Here is a 20171-nt window from a genome sequence, read left to right as displayed (position 1 = left end):
TAAATGTTGATTTTTATATATTATTTATTATACATTTACATTATAGGCAAAAAAAAAATAAAAAAAATTTGTTTCATTTGTTTCTAAATTTTTTTTTATAAAAAGTAGCTTAAAAGTAGCTAATAGCGCGCTACTTTTTTTGACAAATAGCGAAAGCGGTAGTGCGCTACTTTTTTTGAGAAATAGCTATAGCGGTAGCACGCTACTTTTAAAAATAGCGTTTAACAACTCTGAAAAATGTCAAATTTAAATTTCATGAAGATGTAGGAAAGTGACAATTTACAACTTATAATACCCATTTGCGTCAAAAAAATTTAATAAACTTCAAAAATAACGATTATGACAATTGTTTCTAATCTAGGGTACATCTTCACTAATATTTTATTTAAACATTAGCAATATTTATTTTAGCCCATTTACAACAAAAAAATTTTAAAAACTTTAAAAATAACGATTATGACGTATTTAGATTTATTGGGAAAGTATCTTTTAACAACCTTGACATGCTATTAAATTTTGCTTTTGATTTTAATGTGAAATAAATATAAAATTAATTAATTTCTTCTAATTAATTAAAAACTATCTGTATCAAATTAGTAACTAATGCAAAAGATTGGTATCTAAATATCAGAGACCTGCAGATGTACCATTAGCAAGATCGGGCCCGGATTTTTTTTCAAAATTTTTTTTCGGCCCGGCCCGGATTTTTTAAAATATATCATATTTATTTTAAATTTTTATGGCTAATAATGGCGATTTAAAATATTTGGTTTTAAAATATACAGCCCTGCCCGAGTATTTTTTTGAAAAAAAATTCAGGTCCCGCCCGGGTCTTTAAAAAATATTTCAAGCCAGGCCCGGTATATTTAAAAAAAATTAAAATATGGCCGAGCCCGTGCACCTGGGCTTAGAGCCGGGCCTGCAGGTCTCTGCAAAGTATAAGGTGACGAGGAAAAATCGAATTATAAGGCAACCTCTGAAAGTCTCAATTCTTCCTCATCAAAAGCATTGTTACCCATCCTATGTTTTAATTGTAGTCTAGGTAGCAGGGAAGAGGAAATCATTTTACGAGGTGTCGATGTTACAACTTTTAACTCCCCGTTCGCTACTTTATTTTCGCGATTCGTTTCATCAATATTTGGTATATCGCCTGATGATTTTTCTAATATGTCGTCACTCCTGTAAATAGGATCGTTGATTTGGAGAGTATTTGATAAAAATGTGTCGGTTTGGTTAATATCCTGTATCGATGGTGATTTATTGACCCATAATTCAGATTTTTCTACTAGCAACCGTAATTCGTCCAAATCGGATTTGAGTTTCTTGTAATTTTCGATTTCCGTTGAAGTTATAAGCAATTGTACCTGTAACATTATTATTTAGTTGTTAATGCGCAAATGTGCGAATAAAGATTTAGCATTTTGACTTTTGTAATAAGCAACGCGGTAGGTAAATAGCGTATTTTTTGTTAAATTATTTTAGAAGCATTATTATCCTAACCCATACAAGATGATATTATGTGTTGCAGGGGGGGGGAAGAGAGAGGGGGATAACGCAGACAAGATAAAGATTTTTATAACTAACATTATACTTTTGAAGAAAATAATCACCTTTCATTCACGGTTAACGCGAATTAGCTGAAAAGTATATAAAAATACAGTATATTTTGTAAACTTCGCAGAATATTTTATACCTCATAGCGAATTCGTGCTAACTATGAATGCAGGGTCACTCCGCCAACGCATATATGTGCTAGGGTTTGTCTATATTTATAAAATTGGGCGGATTTCTTTTTATTTTACATGAAAATAAATAATTCCCATTTAAATGTGAATCCATTTACCGATATCGTTTGCACGTTGATTAAAATTATTAACATTTATAAAGTTCCAAATAATTTTTTTTTTAGTTTAAATAGAATTGCTAATAGAAAAATAATTTTTATGGTAATTATAACCTGTTTCAAAGCGACTATAAATTCATGACGTTGACTAAAATGCCGAAATAACAATTGCAAAGCACCCGATACTAGGGAAGCATAATCGTGCATTATAAAAAATAATAGCATTCTAAGGAAGGAACAAGATTCTTGGTTATTCAAATCGCCTTTGGAAAATCTTTATTAATATAATTTATACAAATAAATAAATTTTATCAAAGAATATTGTGGAAATTTTTATTTTATAAAAAATACTATTCTGATTGATTCATTGATAAGAATTATTTTCTCTTTTTAAACAACAACTAAGATGTGGAAAAATAATTAATATAATAATACAGCTATGTACAAATAATAATTCTAAGCAGCATGATATCTTTAGTAAATACAAATGTAATAAAACTAGAAAATATTTTAATTATAACTATCTAGCACCGATTTTAAACCTTAAAGTAAACTGGTCTTCTGCCCATAATAAATTTAAAGCTTTTATTTGAATATATATTGTATAATATATGCATCTTACTTTACTCTCTCATTTAACTTTTGATGTAATTGTTATATATTAAGTTATTTTACAGTGATTAAAACTGTGAGGGTCAGTTCAATTTTTAGTATTTCCAAAATTATGAAAGAAAAAAAAAGTAATTCACTCTAAAATTTGCAAAAATATGGAAATGCATCGTATCTAATAAAAAATTCAAATATTTTCAAGTGGGCTTGAGCCCCTCCGCGCTTCCCTAACGATGCTACTGTTTTGGACCAAAATAAAATTGATATGCATTAAGTTTTAAATATTAAAGCAATAAACTTTAATAATTTAATAATGTTTTATCTATTTTATTATAACCCTATTTACAAACAAAATAAGATATAAAAATGAAATAGTAAAATATTTCCTGCCTCCTTAATATATATATATTTTTTTAAATCCGGTAAAATAAAGGCAGAATAGGAAGGTAATATTTCCTCGGGCCATGAGCCGGCCCTGCAGAACTCGAATATAATTAATAAATATAATTTTATCTGTCAAAACCAACTAATTATATTTAAAAATTTTTATTTTTTTACTTTTCACTAAATATTTCGTTAACCATATTGTCCATCAATAAATTCATAGCTATAATATAACAAAGTATATTTAGTTATCTGATTTTTTTTTTTTAAATTGATTACTATTCAAATCCTCATTTTTCTGATTATCAGGATTCATTAATGTCTCGTTTTTGATCGACATTTTCCTCCTTATAGGTATAATTTGCTCTTTAAATTTTGTTAGCAAACAAGATATTCGGTAATCCAGTCTCACGTTAAACAGAAACTAATTTAAAAAAAATAGTAAACGTGTTTTAACACTATAATATTTTTATTTATTAATAAATGACATTTGGCAATCGTGTTTATACTTTAATCCTTCAACTCACTGAGAGGAGAACGCGTTATTCGTTTTTTATAGACATGATTTAGAAAGAATTGGTTCCTAACACTTGTTTAGTTCATACCCTATAAATTTCAGGCAATTTAACTCCCAGCAAAAAAACTGGTCTTTCAAAAATGTTCTAAATTCATTTAATTTTAAAAATTCCTATATACGCGGACCTTTATACCCCACGACACATATAATACATATAAATATATAATGCCTTTGCCTTTTTAACACGATATAAATTAAACGAATCTGCTAATTAAACCTGGAATATGTCAACAATATAAAGCTTGGTTTCCATGACTAACACATCTTCTTCAATATCATTCACGTTAAACTTTTTATCCGAATTTATGGCAGCGATCGATTTCCTCTTACCTTTGTAATCAAAATAAGGGGTTTCGGTGGAATTTCCTAACACATAATTCGACATGGCCTGCTTCATTTCGGTCAAGGATCGCATAAGACGAGATGTTTTGTCTGGGTTTGCATAGGATGATATTTGAATGATAATTGTAAATTTCACTTGTTCTAATTCATTCCCTTCCACAGGGAACCTGGAATATTAGGAAAGGATACATAATATCACGGGAGGGGGGGGGGGGTGGAATCTTCGAAATACAACTGGGATGGGAAAATTATTTTATCCCAAGGAGTAGCTGGATTTAACTCGTAGTTAATTTTTTTTCGAATATATCGTATATAACGCGGGCCAGAATTGGAGTGCGTTAGCTGCACTTTTATATTTTTATATAGATGATCAAAACATAGAAATCTTTTATTTCACAATTCTTGTAATTTAACTTCTATAGTTATACAAATAAATTGACCTTTTAAATATAAATACTTTATTAATATTATTGTATGACAAATATATTAATCAAATGGTGTTGAATATTATAACCTTTTAAAATATATAAAATATAACATATAAGAGATCAGATGATTGGAATACAAAATTTTCAAAATTACTTTATTTTTATTATGTTTAAAATGTTTATATATATATATTGACTTGGAACTTTTTAAAAAAATAGTTTATTCAGATCCCATGTATAAATCATGCCCTTAAGATTTAAAAAAAATAAATAAATATATATCAGTAATAATTTAATAAATAATCGATTTGAGTAAAGAATAATTCTAGGCTCTGATAAAGAATAAATATGTTCGAATTGTCATCTTCCGAAGAGTTCATTAAATTTATGATAAATAATTTTAAATATAAGAACTATGACGTAACCCTCAATGATACTTGAAAAATGTTATTATTAATTAAACCAATAATTCCCAAAAATAGTGAAGATAAATGAATTTAAATTGTAGTAATGGTAAATTTATCAATTGTTCCATTAACATGCAAATTTAAATGATTTAATGTTTGAAAATTACATGATTTTTATTAAGTGATTTTTATAAAGTGATTTTTATAGAGTGATTTTTATAATTTTCAATTGTGCATGACAGAGTAGTGGTCACTCGATAATATTAAAGCCTTTTTTTAAAGTTTCATAAGCATGGGGAGGGTTAATTAAGACAAAAAATGGTTATGTAAATATTAGTTTTGGTACCGATTGAGTGGAACTCAATTTTTTTAAATGTCAGATAAAGCACTCCAATTTTGGGTTCTCGATACTAAGGTTATAAAGTTTTTTATGGGACTAAAAATTTAAAAGATTAAGTGCGGGAAATGCTGAAAAAAAACCGATAAAAACATTGTAAATTACAATATTACAAGGAGTCAGATCTCAAAATGATTGCGGGGAAAAAGTCTAACATAATAAGTAAATGATAAAAGATATTTACAAATATAAAAAAATATTTAAAATAAAATTATTTATTACAAATAGGTAATTCAGATAAACTTACTAGATTTAAAATTTTGCAATTGTGATTCAATACTTTCCGTTGCAGAATTTTCATCTAACAAGGATAACAAATTTTTCGTAAGTCTTAGCAAATTGGTATAATTGTAAAATCCAAAATATATCAAATTTTTAGCCAGCTTGACCACCTATAAATGATATTTAAAAAATATGAAAACGCATTTATTATTTTTATACCTCGAACGTCATTTTATTTTTATCTTTGTCCGTGAAAGGTTTAGGTAACAAAAAAATGTCGCTAAGGTAATTCTCCACGAATTTCATAGTGGCTTCGAATTTTGAATCGTTGTTTTGGTGATTTTCGGGTAAAGATAAAGCATCGTAACTTTCAAAAAAAAAGATGGAGAAAAATAAAACATAGTCCTTAGATTTAATCAACAAGTGTTCTAAGTTCTGGTTCTAAATTGTGTTTTAATAATAAATACTCAATTTCGAACAATATACCGAATAGTTGAAATTTTGTTAGAACCGGATACTGGTTGGGATTCTTTTTATACGGAATTCTGGCATTTTAAGTGATGGAATTTGGTCCCGGCTCTTAGATTTGTCTCTATTCCAAACTCTGGGTTTATAGAGCGTGATTAAGGACAATTTTATTTTTAAATATGACTTTTAGAAATACCCTAGAAAGGGCAGTTACAAAAATAATGAAACTTGAAAATCATTAAGTCCCTTACTCCTCTATATTTTCGCTGGCACGGTCGGCATCAGACCATAACCTGGCATATTTGATGGGATTAACCACGTCTTGGGGGTCTCTGTCGACGTGAATATTTAGGAGCAAACGACAAAATGAAGCTCTCAAATTGTAGGGCAAAATTTCGTCTTTCATACACCTTTTTTAGAGTAATAAAAAAAGGATAGATATATAGGGGAGAAGGGGCATGACTGACCATAATTTTATCTTTGTCAGCTAAACGGGGTTAATAATTGGGTTTATTCAAAATAATTTAATATAAGTGTAGCCCAATATTTAATTTATATAGTCAAATTTGAACCCTATAACGTGAGTATTTGAGATGAGTTTGCATTTGGAACCAGTCAACACCTGCTATACTTTGAGTAGCCATATAAATATATATATATACTGTATTATTTGGTCTTAAAGGATTTCCAATCTAAATATGAAATATTACAATGCAAAATATGTGTATACGGAGCTAACGTCAGTATAATTTAAATATTTAATTTAATTAATATTATCTCAGTTAATCATTAGGCTCATCTAATTTATTATTTTTTTAATCGGGATCTTGATTACATATATGCAAGCTAAACATGCTAATTTGAATATAAATGTAACAACCACACTTATATATTTAATAATATTTTTTTAAGGCAACTCAACACCTGGCCAGGTAAAATTTTCCTAAGTTTTATTACTAAATACCTTTATTGTATAATTCCAAAAAAAATTATGAATGATCTTAAATGTATAAGAATAATATTTACATAAAATATCAATAATTTGATTGGGTAATTTTTTTATCGAATCAAAAAAAAAATATAATGTGATAATTTTAGAAAGAGGTAAAACAATTTTTTAATATTGGAGACTCAAAACCAATTTTGAGAAAAAATGTTTCATAAGATAAAAGATTAAAGGTGGGTGGCCAGTCTATGCCGAAGGTCGTTTTAGCAACTTCTTTACTATACATTTATTTTAAAAAAATATATAAATATCATCAAAATAAATTTGACACTTTGATTGTATGTATGACGTATTGGGATATTTAATCTATGGAGTACTGGGAATCTTTCAATTTTAAGTCATTCACCGACGATTTATGAAAAAAAAAGGATTTGATCGGAAATGTATTCCAAGCGTGTATATCCAAATCGTAAATTTCAGATTTCAAGGGGAACTTTTGAACTACTCTTTCATATAGATTTTTCATAAACATTTTTAAAAAGAATAAGCAAAAGTTCGTGGCAAAAATTGTCCGAAATTAATTGAGTAGATACTCTACAGCTGGAATATATTCCCGGCCAATAAAAATTGCCCTCAATAAATTAAATGATTTCTCATAGAAAATTTACTAGGTGTTATATATATATGCTATAAAATGAAAGAAATTTTTTTTACGAGAATAGTGACAAATAATATGTAATAATTAATTCACATTAACGGCAAAAAAGATTATGAATTGCGTGTTAAAAACGGGTATACTAACTTAAGTAACAAATCGATCGTCATTTGATTCGTTAGGTAATCGATAGCCAAGTATTGTCTGTCTAGACACATATTCGAGAAAAGGTCTAATTGATACCTAATAAATAAATTTAAAAAAAATCATCTTGACATCCATATTTTAGATGACATTGACAGACACATGTATACTGTATAAAATTTAATACATTTTTTTTTATAGATGATACAACATATTGGGGCAAATTTTCTTAAAATTTACCTATAATATTTCAATATTTTAGCGTCTTCTTTGTCATCTTTGGCTCCTTTAGCTAATTCTTTTAAACTTTTCATATTTTTACGATTGTTCCAAAATAACATAACCTACATATTAAAAAAATAACTCTTTTTTATTTAGTTTAAAAAAAAAAATACTTCGTCGTTTTCTATGATTTTCTGAGTTATCGTCTCATTTTTATCTTCAGGATTTAACGGTTCGGCGATCGAATGATTTTTAACCAGCACAGATTCGTAGAGGATATCACTTTTTTTCGGGTCCAACATGCATTTGCATATCATTTCTTGCGTTATCGGTATCGCTATTTGATTAGAGACGCATAAATCTGATAGATACTCTAAAAATCTGTAAAAAAAGAAATGATTTCAAAGCATTTTGGGGTTTTAAAACAAAAAAAAATTCGAAAATAATTTTTGTAGACAATAAGAAGGCTTTTCAAACCTGCATTCTTTTTTTGACCTCAAAAGATTGACAAATGTTTCGACTTCCTTGTATTTAATGTGCTTTTCCAATAATTTTCGATTGTTGTGCAATAAAGCGGTAATAGTTTCTTCGGCTAAAACATCATACCCGATTTGTTTTTGCATGAAAGAAAACTGCCTAGCCACGTATTCCTTTATGAAAGATAGAGGAAAAAAAGATATTGAAATTTACGTTTCATTTTGGGGCAGAATGTAAATTGACCCTTTTATTAATCATCATATATAAAACATATATGACATGTCAAATCATTTTAAATGGCTTTCGTGGCGCCGCTAGCTCCTTTTACATAGGTGTGCTAAAGCATGCTCAAAACATTTTCTTGGGGGAGAGGATTTATAATTAAATGTATTCAAAAAAAATGGTAAAGAACAAAATAAGAATTTATACATTTTTATTATAATTCATATATCAAATACATTCAAGGCCGTCCTATGGCTTATCATAAGTTACGCATTCCATAAGGATGGCACAAAAAGTGGCAAAAAGAGTAGCCAATCGTTAATCATAAATTAAAATGAATTAAGTTAAATCATGTTTTAGACTGACATGTCTAAAGTCTAAGGAAGCATCTTTTATTGTGGTTTTCAGAAAAATGTAAATTCTTGACTATGGGATGCTAAATATTTTAGGGACGAAACTGAAGGTTATCATTTATAATAATAATGTAAATCTTATATGCTATAATCGCATTTTATTTACATCATTGTTTCTCCTGACCCTTAGATTTGCTTAAATATGGCTTTATTCTTTTGAGAGCAGAGAATGAATAAGAACACAGAAAATTTAGACTTGTCGAAACAAAAAATTAGGAGTCGTAGATGGTAAAAAAAATATTAAAGGCGTGCCAAATTTTCTTATCGCTTTGGCACACCGCCAGCGGCGCTAAATCATCATATAACTTAAATAAAAAAAAATTAAGAAGTATAACCGGGTGACTCAAAAAAAAATTGGCGTTTTTGAAATCTCTAAAACAAGTTATTTCTTTTTTTAAAAAAAATGATTTTTCATATTTTATCAAAGAAATATATTAGCTTATATCTTTAGATATTTGTTTTAAAACTTTTTTTATTAAATTGAAATCATAAATGCTATGATTTAACTAAAAATATCAATGTTTTAAAATCTCTACAACTCTAAAAAAAAATGAAAGAAAGAATAAGCTAGACGGGTTCCCATTCGGTTGGACCATAAATCGGACCCTTACCTCGTTTCAAAATATTTCCTAATCATAGAGTTATAACGCAAAACACGAGTCTAATTTGAGATCCTTGTATATAAATATTTCTTATTTAAGTTAATCCATTAATTTAGACTATAATAAAAATAATAAGTATATTTATGGTTCATGATTATTATAGCTACAGATTAGATTTTTAGAGATTATATTTCAGTTTTTTTTAAAAAAAAGAAATATTCATTGACATGTATATAAAACCTGATTTTTTCGATAGGTATGACAAGAAAATTTAATGCATCTATAACACAGACGAAATATTTGTCTCAAATTTGAATTTTTGGGATCGCTCAAATCTTCGATTTTAATGTAGGGTCCTTTACCGCCGCCCTCGCTGAAAGGGGCCTTTAATAAGTCAAATATCTATATTCATTACAAAAAAATATATATTCCTACATTACACAGTATATATATATAACTTGCTTTCTCGCTTTGGTTTCTTAAGGAACCTTTTAAATGTAATAGAATTATACAGTCTATAATATATATCACTATTAATTTCTCATAAAATATTCACATGATATCTTTTTGCAATAAAATTGATGAACTTTTCAAAATGGATATAACTATTTTATTCAAAAGGACAACTATGTGACTAAATAAAAGAAGGAGAAGCTATATAATGAAATATAGAATGATATAATTACCTCCTTTAAGACATCTTGCTCCCTAACTAATTTTTGTCTTTCACGATTGGGATTAGTCATCGTTATCTCTAATGGATCCTTACCATCGTTTTCTTGATCAGCAACGAAATTTATAATGTCGAATAAAAGCTTGAGAGCTTGTCTATTTTTTTAATAGGATGATAAAAGGAATACATAAATAATGTATATATTTATTTATAAATTCGATTGATTGCACTAAATATATCTTTTCTCCATCTTATTCTGTCTGAGCATCCACGAGGATCCAATTATGTAAATTAATTTTAAATTATATTTTTATAATTAATATGACTTATTTAAATTTATTCTAATTATTATTTAAATTTATTTTAATAATTATTTTAATTTACATTTAAAATATCACTTTTTAGCATCTATAACGTTCCTATCTCTGAAGTCTACATAGTTATGTTTTTGAATTTGAATTATCATTTAATTTTTGTTTTATTCGTCTTTACACATTGACATCTTTGATATTATATTCTGACTTGTTATCTTTTGAATATCATTTATTGTATTTTGAGTTTGAGGGCTAGGACTTTCCCCTCTTTTTTTTTGCAACTGTAGTCATCGCTATCATCTTGTGAATCTAATTTATTTTGATCTAATGATATTTTGGAGTTAGATTGATCGAATTTGAACAAAAAAGGGCGATGAAAATCTTTATATTATATTTGTCATCTTCTATTTTATTATCTCGTGTATTTTGTTTACCTTGCCACGCCCCTGCTATTCCATCGTAACGGAATCAAAAGAGATTATTGGTACCTACACTTGACGCATACTATCTGCAGTTGCGTTATAATCATTACAACCTTATAAAAGATATTGCACAATGCATCCAATAATTATCAAAAAATACAAAAGTGACAGTGCCTCACCATACCCATCCAGAATTCCATATGGTAACCCTTTCACGCTCCTATACGTTTCTTCCAGTTTGTAGAATTACGCGAGAGATTCGAATGTATAAATATTTTATTTAAGTTATCTCCAAAAATTATATCCTTTTTTATAAATTTATCGCTAGTTTATATATAAAGAAAATCTTTTATAATTTGAATGAAAAATATAAAATGGTTTTACCAAAATAAAATTAAGATCCATTCAATTTTGAATAGCCACAATAAAATATAAAATAAACTTTTTACAAAAGTAAAAAATAATCTATTATGAATATACAATAAGGTTTTTTATAAAAATAGAAACAAGAATAATATTATAAGAATTTAACTTTCAACAGATCGGGTTCCTATCTTTGCCATCAGGTGAAGGCGAGGGATTACTCGTGAAAGTATATAATAGTATAGTATTTTTTTCGGTAACATTTTTTAGATCATATGAAACTGGATGCTCTTCCAGATCAACTCATTATAGTATATGCACCAGGTATAATAATTTATTTTTTGGGCAACTATATAGAATCGAATATACAACTTAAAAATTTATTCTCTCGTATACATATAAATAAAAAATTTTAAACTTAAATATATTTAAAAATTCGGAAATTAAAGTCACAATATTTATTATACAAATATTTTATTAATAACTTTCGATTTTTTTAGGGCAAATTTAAAAAAATGGTATATGCAATATATGGTAGTATTATACAAATTTTTAAAAAAAATGTTTTTTGTTAATAGACCTTTTATCGCTGGTTGTAGCTAAATCGTCCCTAAACTTTTTGGCCAAAATAGATAAACCGGTACTTGAATCGTTAGCGAAATCCAGATCCCTGACTTCCGTCGGAGACACTTGAACTAAAGCAAAAGCTTCTTTATCTTCACGCAATGTGGCGCAACCAACCTAAAATATTATTTTAATTGTATATAAGATGAATTAAAAATATAAGTTTGATTTATGTTTAAAAATATTTTAAAATTTTGTAAACCATAGGTACGGCGTCTCTAATATTTAGCATTTTTATAAATTCTTATTCACATTGCAAATTATAATCATAAAAAAAATGTATGAGATTATACCTTATAAAGTATATGTTTACTATCGATGTCAAGTTCTTCAAACGGTATCGTCGTACCATGAATCCAGGTATTCGAGAAAACATGATGCAATCTTACAAAAGCTGACCTTTAGAAAGATGTGATATAATATTAAATATATATGGATTTATTCTGGCCATAAAATATTTACTTAATTCCAATAAATTTATTATTTATTTTACTACACGAATTTAAAATAATATTTTAAGCATTTTTACTCTACTCTGTAACACTAAAAAAGTGGCGTGACTGTAGTTTAAGCGGGAATAGAGGGAGGGGATAGGAGAAGCAATATTTGGATGAGATTCTTAAAATAATTTTTTCAATTTTTTACGAAAAAAAATATATTTCATAATGATTAATTTGAATATTTAAAAATCTACATTAATTTTTTTTTAGTTTTTACTTGACTTTGATCATTTTAAATCAAAAATATGTTTGCTACCATTGCCCCCCCCCTCTCTTGAATTACTCTAGCTACCCATTGGATTTAAGAAAACATTTAATTTTGAGGAAGGAAATCAATTTTAGTCAAAATTCCATTATAAACATATATTTTATATAAATCATTCGTGAATTTTATGTATAATTTAAATATATAAATTAATCCAAGTTTTTTTAAAATGCTCAAAATTTAAAAGATCTTCTAATTTCTCATTCAATGATTTTGTTTTGTTAAACCCTGCCCATGATTAACAAATTATATAACCTTGGTATTAAAGTATCGTTACGAGTTATGGTAGTTGGATCTAATTCAAAAAGAGTGGTTATATCGTGATCATGTATAACGGATATTAAATAATAAACAGGATTTATGGGATCGCCTCGCAATTTTAATCGTGTTATGTCCAGGGTTGGATCTTCATCTTTCTAATTGATTTATGAAAATAAATAAATAATAATCAATATAAAATGAAGTGCGAGATCAAAGTTTTACCTATATTAGTAAACAAAGTTAGGAACCGGAAATAACGGTTCGGTTCCATGCCGGTTTATAACGAAATTAAGTGCGTTCCATTTATTTTTGAACAAATTTATATATTACAGTTTGTTCTAGGTTGGAAATTTATATTGATTTTTCTCGATTTATATAAGTTTTGAATTTTTTTTATAATTAATCATAATTATATATTTATTTAATTTGACTCCATATCTAATGAAAAATATTTTTTAAAAAAATTAAAAATTAATGAAAATAAGTTTTTGAATTTCTTCATTTATTTTATTCATTATTTTTATAAAAATTCTAATAAGAAATAATAAAACAAATTAAAGTAACTTTACATAAACACGTTATACTATATATTTTTTAAATATTAACATGCATCCAATTATAAATAATATGGCGGGGAGAGAGGGGAAATAAGATTTAATATATTAAGATAATTGATTTTATCGATCAATGGATACCTTTTATTTACCCTTGGTAATAAATAAATTAATCCTTCAATTAGATAGGTAACATATTAACAAATTACTAGTATAAAAAAATATTTAATGTTTTTTGCAACTGAAAATGTAATTATATATACTTCGGCTCCCAAATAGGCCCCGGTAGCCAAATGCTTAAATCTGAATAAACTATTCCAATGTCCAGCACCACCTTGACATGGGTCATCTGTAACCACCTGATATGTAAATATAAATGTAATAGCGCATTTAATGATTAAATCCAACTTCAACTTCCCACAAAGCCTTAGAGCTAGTAGCCGATGAAGCTGAAGCTCTTCCCGTTGTCCTTAAAAATATTTTGAATTGTTGTTTGATCTCGTCGCAGGTTAAAAACTTTTCTTGCTCGGCGTGAAATAATCTAATCACGTCTCCCTTTGATTTATCGCAAAAACAAAAGAATTATATAAACATTTTTAATAAAATTCTATACAAGATTTTAAAAAAAAATTTTGGCAATAAGAGAAATTCTCAAGAAGCTTCTAGAAATGCTAAAATTTAAGTGATGTTATGTATGATCAATTTGTGCAGTCGATCACTGATATAAAAATTAAGAGTATTCTTTTTGAGGCAGTTCTGATTGCTATCATAAATCATGTGCCATATAAAATGAGCCTATAAGCTGATTCTGATCTCCCTATTAAGTATCTATAAAAAACTACATAGCGTTGAAGATATGGCATAAAGGCCTCGAAGGCGTGAAATTTAATTTCTCGAAGAAATCTTGTATTAATTGTATTTATTTAAAGTATGATATAAAAATACAAATATAAAAACCTAAGACTTACTAACTTCATTTTAAATTTATTCTTAATACCTGATTTTGTTCAAGATTATATTTTCTCCGACTTTTTTTTTCTTTCTTAATTGGGTTAGTTTTTAATGTAAAATTTTATTTTTTACTTTAAAATCAATTGTTATCTAACTGCGAGAACAAACATTTATTTGAAATAGGGCTTGGGGTGGGGAGAAAAAATTTTAAAAATAAACGTGGTTACTTCACATTTATATTATAAAATTAACATATAGATAAACATTTAAAATTTAATTTTACAGCCAGAGTTAGTTTTAAATATTGGAAAGATGATAAGAATAAATTCTGTATATTACCCCCTTCAAAACATCTTCAATGTTCTCTTTTTGTGGCAAGAATAACATAATCTTCCAGCTGGTATTTGAATTAAGCGCGTTTACCTTTTTTTTTTAAATTACAAAATCACATAAAATAATAAGTGTCATAATTTTTTTTCCTCTTTATTATTCGAAATTATTGACTATCGGCACAACAATAATTTAGTTTAATATTCATTAAATGAAGATTCCTTCTAGTAATTTCCATATTTAAAACTCACAATTGATATTATATAATAATATTGGTTTTAGCGTTTTATTAGCCTATAAAATATTTAAGCCAATTTCTTTTTAGCGTTAGTTAGCGATCTGCCGGTAGTTGTATGTATATATAAAAAGTAAGAGTCCGCTAGCAGGGAATTTACTTTATTGGTCATATGATGAGCAAGCGCTAATATATATTATATGTTTTTTTGTACTTTGAAGCTCTAATTATAAATTATACAATTTATATTATGGAAAAGATTGAGAGAAAAACACATATACCCAGTAGGAGTAATATTACAATATGTTTAAGTTAGTGTAAAGATCAAGTTGACAACACAGATATCCAACATGGTTTATATTACAATCTAAATCATCGCTTTATACATTGGGAGCTATTTTTCAAATTTTAACCATAAAAAAAATCCCTTCTAAGTGAAGCTTAGCATACAAGATTGATATATATATATATATATATACTTCTTTACATCCCGGATTATCCAATAAATCGCAATATCCCACGTGAAGTTCTTGACTAGAATTTACGGACATCAATACTACTTTGTCACCAACCACTACCTAAATGAATTAACAAAATACTTGAAATCATCCTAATTCCAATAATTATATATTAGCCAAAATGTTATTTTTTCAACTTTATAATTTTTTTGAGCGTGTTTTAAAATTTCAAAGATCTAATATTCCGGGAAATGTATTACAGAATGTTAAGAATACCTACGCTATGAATTTCAGACAATTCTGTCTTTAATTTTTGTAATTTATAATTTATACAAGAAAAAATCTATGGAAAAACTAATATAAATTATATTCAGTGCAAAATTTTCGAAATATCACAGAATAAGTTTTCTACATAATGATAGAATGCATTTCAAACATAAATCATATTTTTAATTTTTAAAAAAGGGCTCAAAAACGAACACATACATTTTATAAAAATAATCATTTTTCTCCTAAATAAGTTAACAATTTTAGTAGTGTTGTTAAACGGCGTTTTGAGCCGACTTTTAAAAAACGGCTAACTCAATATTTCATCCGAAATATTAAGCCTGAAGATTTTGCTCATGGAAGGAACCTAGGTCTAGTATTTTTTTGGCTAAAATATTGAGGTAGATTTTTTAAAAAATCGGCGCGACAACACTAAATTTTAGAAAAAAAATATTGTAAGCTACAAATTATATATATCACCCTTTTATGCAAAAAATATTAAAGTTTTAAAATTTAAAATTTTCACATTGTCTCCAAGGGTGCGTAGTTTGTAATAAGGTTGTATATAGAACCAAGATCCTTCGTTTCCAAGTAAGTCTAAAGTTATTCGCATGGCATTTTTTTCGAGTTGCGCTGGGAGTCGTTTGTTAACCGTTAAATATTTATTGCTTTTGATATGTAAGAGCTTAAATATTTTTTTTGTATACAATTTTTTTTAAAAAAATATTCTTTTAAAAATGTTAAATAATATTTTGATGAATCTTAAATTCCAATCCCAATTGTTAATTATTTAATGTTCCTATTTTTTTTTTTTAAAAAAGTAGTTAATTTCATTCTCGGATATAATTTTTATATCTGTTACTAGAACTGTTCTTGTAAATTTATTTTTATAAGAATAATATAAAAATTGTAATATGTATTTATTAATAAGAGTATGTAAAAAAAACGATAAAAAAAAATACATATTAAAAAAAATTTAGAATATAAAAAAAATGAAATAAAAACAGCGTAAAGCAGAAAACGAGAAAATAAATTGTGTTAATTTTAAAAAATTTTTAATTAAGATATTGATAATATAGTGTTGTTGTTAAACGGCTCAATTTGGGCCATTTTCAAAAACGAATAACATAATATTTTCGCCAGATAAATGTTGCTCGAATTCCGAAATTTCGAAAATAGATGTCCAAACCCATGTGCCATCTATGACCAAAATCTTCCGGCTTGCGTAATATTTTTCTTCGGACAAAATATTGAGTTAGTCGTTTTTAAAAATCGGATCCATTGATCGATTATATTGATAAAATGAATTGCAATTAGTGTTGTTAAACGGCTAAATTTAAGCCGATTTTTAAAAATGGCTAACTCTATATTTTAGCCATAAAAATATGGTCTAAGCCTCGAGATTTCGTTAATAGATGTTCAAACCTTTGCCCCATCTATGAGCAAAATAAATCTCCCGGCTTGCGATTAGTAAAATTATCAGGATAGAAACATTAGAAACACTTCCTCTAATTCTATAACTATAAATAGTTTTTTTTAAAAAAATTTGTTTAGAGGGGTTTAAGTGCATGTTTAGATAATTTTATAAGGTTTTTAGTCCAATTAATCCTTTTTTTAATGTCCTTCTCTAAATCTCGGAGCATGGGTAAAATAGAATGAAATTCTTTAATCAGTTTCAGATACCTCTATAAAAGTAGATGTATCGAGGAGAAAACTTAAAATGGTCCTACAATTATTTAAATAGTTGAAAATTTTCTTGTAATAACAATCATTGCTTGTTCGAGCACTACAATGAAAAACTCAATACGATATTTTTCTTCTGGATCATAATATAGACTCATCCTCTTCTTCATAGGAATTGCTTTTGAATTTTTTTATACATTTTTTCTTCTAAAACCTTCTAACTCATCAGCAAGGTATTTTGCGATGATTAAGGAATCCTTAAACTATTATTCTTAAATTGACTAAAAATATATATCTTTTCTGTAAGCGTCACTACATTATTTAGGTCGATACTGTCGTTTTGCATCATCTTGCTTAAAATATTCACCCGTACCAGAACATCACAGCAGATAAGCAGAATAACCAAATAGGGGAAACTCTTTGGACAAAGAAACTGTGCTACACTTTGGGTCTTTTGTTGTTCCTGAAACATCCACTTAAGCATTTTGAATTCCCCATTAATTTTCCAATAATGGCTTCAAATGAAAAAACAACGAATATTTTAATATATATATTCTTTATTTTAAATAATAACTAATTAGTAGTCTGATATTTGAAAGAAGTTCCTTAAAAAAAAATTAAATTTGGTGGCCCTTAAAATTTTGAAAAGGCTGTCATCTACTAAGTAAGGCTCCGCGCAAGGTTGCTACTTGCCAGATATTTTTTTTAAAGTTGTAAAATTTTATCTTTTATAGGAGTTGAGATAACAAGGGAATGTAACATAAACCTCCCTAGCGGCGAAGTCAGTGTGTTGTAAACAATAACTCTAAATAAAAAGCAGAAGTTAGGAAATGTGGTTTCTATAAAATTTAGGATTTTTTTTTTTAAATCTTAAAGAATTTAATCTTAAAAAACATTTAATCCAAAACGAAATTTCATTTTATTTTTCAAAGTAAAAAAAAAAATTAAATTTTTAATCCATATATAACATAAAAATTTTAGAAAAAATTTTTCATTACATAAACTGGAGTTTGTAAAAAAAAATGTAAGCTACGGATTTAAAAATATAAAAATATCATATAATATTGAATATGATAAATCTTCTAATTTAATAATAGGTTTATCATTATATAATATACACACTTATACTTTGTAGGTTTATTGATAATTGTTATATTCTTTCTTTCTTTCTTTTTTTCTTTCTTTCTTATAGTATATAAAATATGTAAGGTTAAATTAAGCATATATATATTCTATCAAAATTTATACAGTTTTAAAAAAGATTGAAGTGAACATATTGTTTATGTTAGTCTTACTTATTCCGCCAGGCAGGCGCGAAACCAAGTTGAGGCAAGGTAAATTTGCCTGTTTTCGTAGTATCATTTTAAGCGAATAAAAATTTACCCTTTAAACACCCCCCACCCCCTCTCCCTCAAAATTTTATTTTATTTAGTATATCAACTATAAAGAAGAATTTGAAAGAAAAATTAGTAAAAAAAAAATGTTAATAAATTTATAAAATAACGATTATAATTCATAATTTTAAAGGGGAAAAAAACATAGTGATAACTCAAAATGATTCTTATTAAAATCTAATATAGCCAAAGGTCTACAATAAGTAGACCTAAAGACATCCGATAAAATTGACTGCGGAAAACCACGCCTAAAAGCGCTTTCATCCCCATAACGAATTCCGGGATATTCCTATGCTGTCAGGTGTTAGCATCTAATGAAAAGACAAAATTTAAATAAATGAATCCTTTGCAGGCACAGAACCCCCTCCTCCTCTAGAATATGGAGCCTATAAATAAAATAAAACTCAAACTAGAGGACTCATAACCTAACAAAAATAATTATAAAAAAGAGAAATTTTGTTGAAATAAACACACTTATTGTAGCGTTACAAGTTACATCCTTTAAAAAGTAATAAAGATAGCTAGTTACAGATACATCCCAAAAGTAACTAGCTATTTTTCAAATTAATTTATAAATAATTTATATTCATTTTTAATAAAAAAATTTTTTTATTGTTATATAAAATATCTTGCGATTTACAAATTTTAATCAGAAGAATTTAAATGAAAATACAATTTACGAAAAGATATGATGGCACTGAAAGAAAAATTACAATTTAATATCTATTTGCACCTAAAAAAGGTATATTTTTATAAAAAAAAAAAAATTTCTATAAATTTTGAATTATAGTCTTTATTTTAAAAAGTTATTAACTGTTGTGTTGTTATACTAATTTTTCTTTCAAATTGTTTTTAATAGTGATTATATTGTATACATTTTTGTGAAAGAGAGGGTTGGGGTGTAGGGGAAATTTTTTTATTAACTTAAAATAGTATTTACGAGAATATGGAAATTTGCGAGGCCCCCAACCTTGATTATACCTTGGCAATAAATAACACAAATTCATTCTGCTTAAAAATTTAGGATTAATAATAGATTAACAGTAAAACTATTTTAAAAATTTCTGTCAAGGGCATGTTCGTCTATCTCTAAAATAAACTTCCCTTGACCTGAACAAACGTTCTGCAGGAGCGCCTGATGTAAACTATACACTATTTTTAATAAAATAGTATTCTTAAATTTGTGTTATCATATATAAAGATCATGAATGAGTTCAATCGTTACATTCCAAAAATTGAGTTATTTTTTCGTAAAGTAAAAACATTATTCGTGTCACATTTACCCCCCCCCCCCCACTCTCCTTAAAACTATTTTTTTATCATTTATTATAAATTTATAAGGAAGGGATGGGTGGGGGTGATGGGTAATTATATTTTAAAATATATAATTACTAAAATTATTAGGCCATATCCTATCTAATATAAATGGCGCCATAAACGAATTCTGTTATTTTTTTATTATTTTCCTAAAAATTTTATTATTTTAAATAGGCAAATAAAAAAATATTAGTTATCATAT

General features: G+C 26.9%; 1 protein-coding gene across 1 annotated transcript in view; it reads right to left on the bottom strand.

Annotated features, from left to right (window-relative positions):
- The window catches only part of LOC135931000 (inositol 1,4,5-trisphosphate receptor type 1-like), a 72701-nt gene that overhangs the window by 35163 nt on the left and 17367 nt on the right, over window positions 1-20171 (bottom strand). The window contains exons 5-26 of the mRNA XM_065467845.1: window positions 16102-16260; window positions 15330-15428; window positions 14625-14708; window positions 13743-13889; window positions 13577-13693; window positions 12775-12935; window positions 12048-12153; window positions 11711-11871; window positions 10045-10186; window positions 9599-9760; window positions 8122-8294; window positions 7818-8025; window positions 7663-7766; window positions 7426-7521; window positions 5929-6087; window positions 5429-5576; window positions 5235-5379; window positions 3631-3845; window positions 3116-3260; window positions 3011-3059; window positions 1958-2117; window positions 975-1364 (exon numbers count right to left, since the gene is read on the bottom strand). Coding sequence (XP_065323917.1) covers window positions 975-1364; window positions 1958-2117; window positions 3011-3059; window positions 3116-3260; window positions 3631-3845; window positions 5235-5379; window positions 5429-5576; window positions 5929-6087; window positions 7426-7521; window positions 7663-7766; window positions 7818-8025; window positions 8122-8294; window positions 9599-9760; window positions 10045-10186; window positions 11711-11871; window positions 12048-12153; window positions 12775-12935; window positions 13577-13693; window positions 13743-13889; window positions 14625-14708; window positions 15330-15428; window positions 16102-16260 — 3330 coding nt within the window. The remainder of the gene's footprint in view (window positions 1-974; window positions 1365-1957; window positions 2118-3010; window positions 3060-3115; window positions 3261-3630; window positions 3846-5234; window positions 5380-5428; window positions 5577-5928; window positions 6088-7425; window positions 7522-7662; window positions 7767-7817; window positions 8026-8121; window positions 8295-9598; window positions 9761-10044; window positions 10187-11710; window positions 11872-12047; window positions 12154-12774; window positions 12936-13576; window positions 13694-13742; window positions 13890-14624; window positions 14709-15329; window positions 15429-16101; window positions 16261-20171) is intronic.

The sequence above is a fragment of the Gordionus sp. m RMFG-2023 genome, chromosome 1, assembly GCF_954871325.1.
Source record: "Gordionus sp. m RMFG-2023 chromosome 1, tfGorSpeb1-WG-v2, whole genome shotgun sequence".
Lineage (NCBI taxonomy): Eukaryota > Metazoa > Nematomorpha > Gordioida > Chordodea > Parachordodidae > Gordionus > Gordionus sp. m RMFG-2023.
This window is presented reverse-complemented; position numbering and strand designations above follow the sequence as displayed.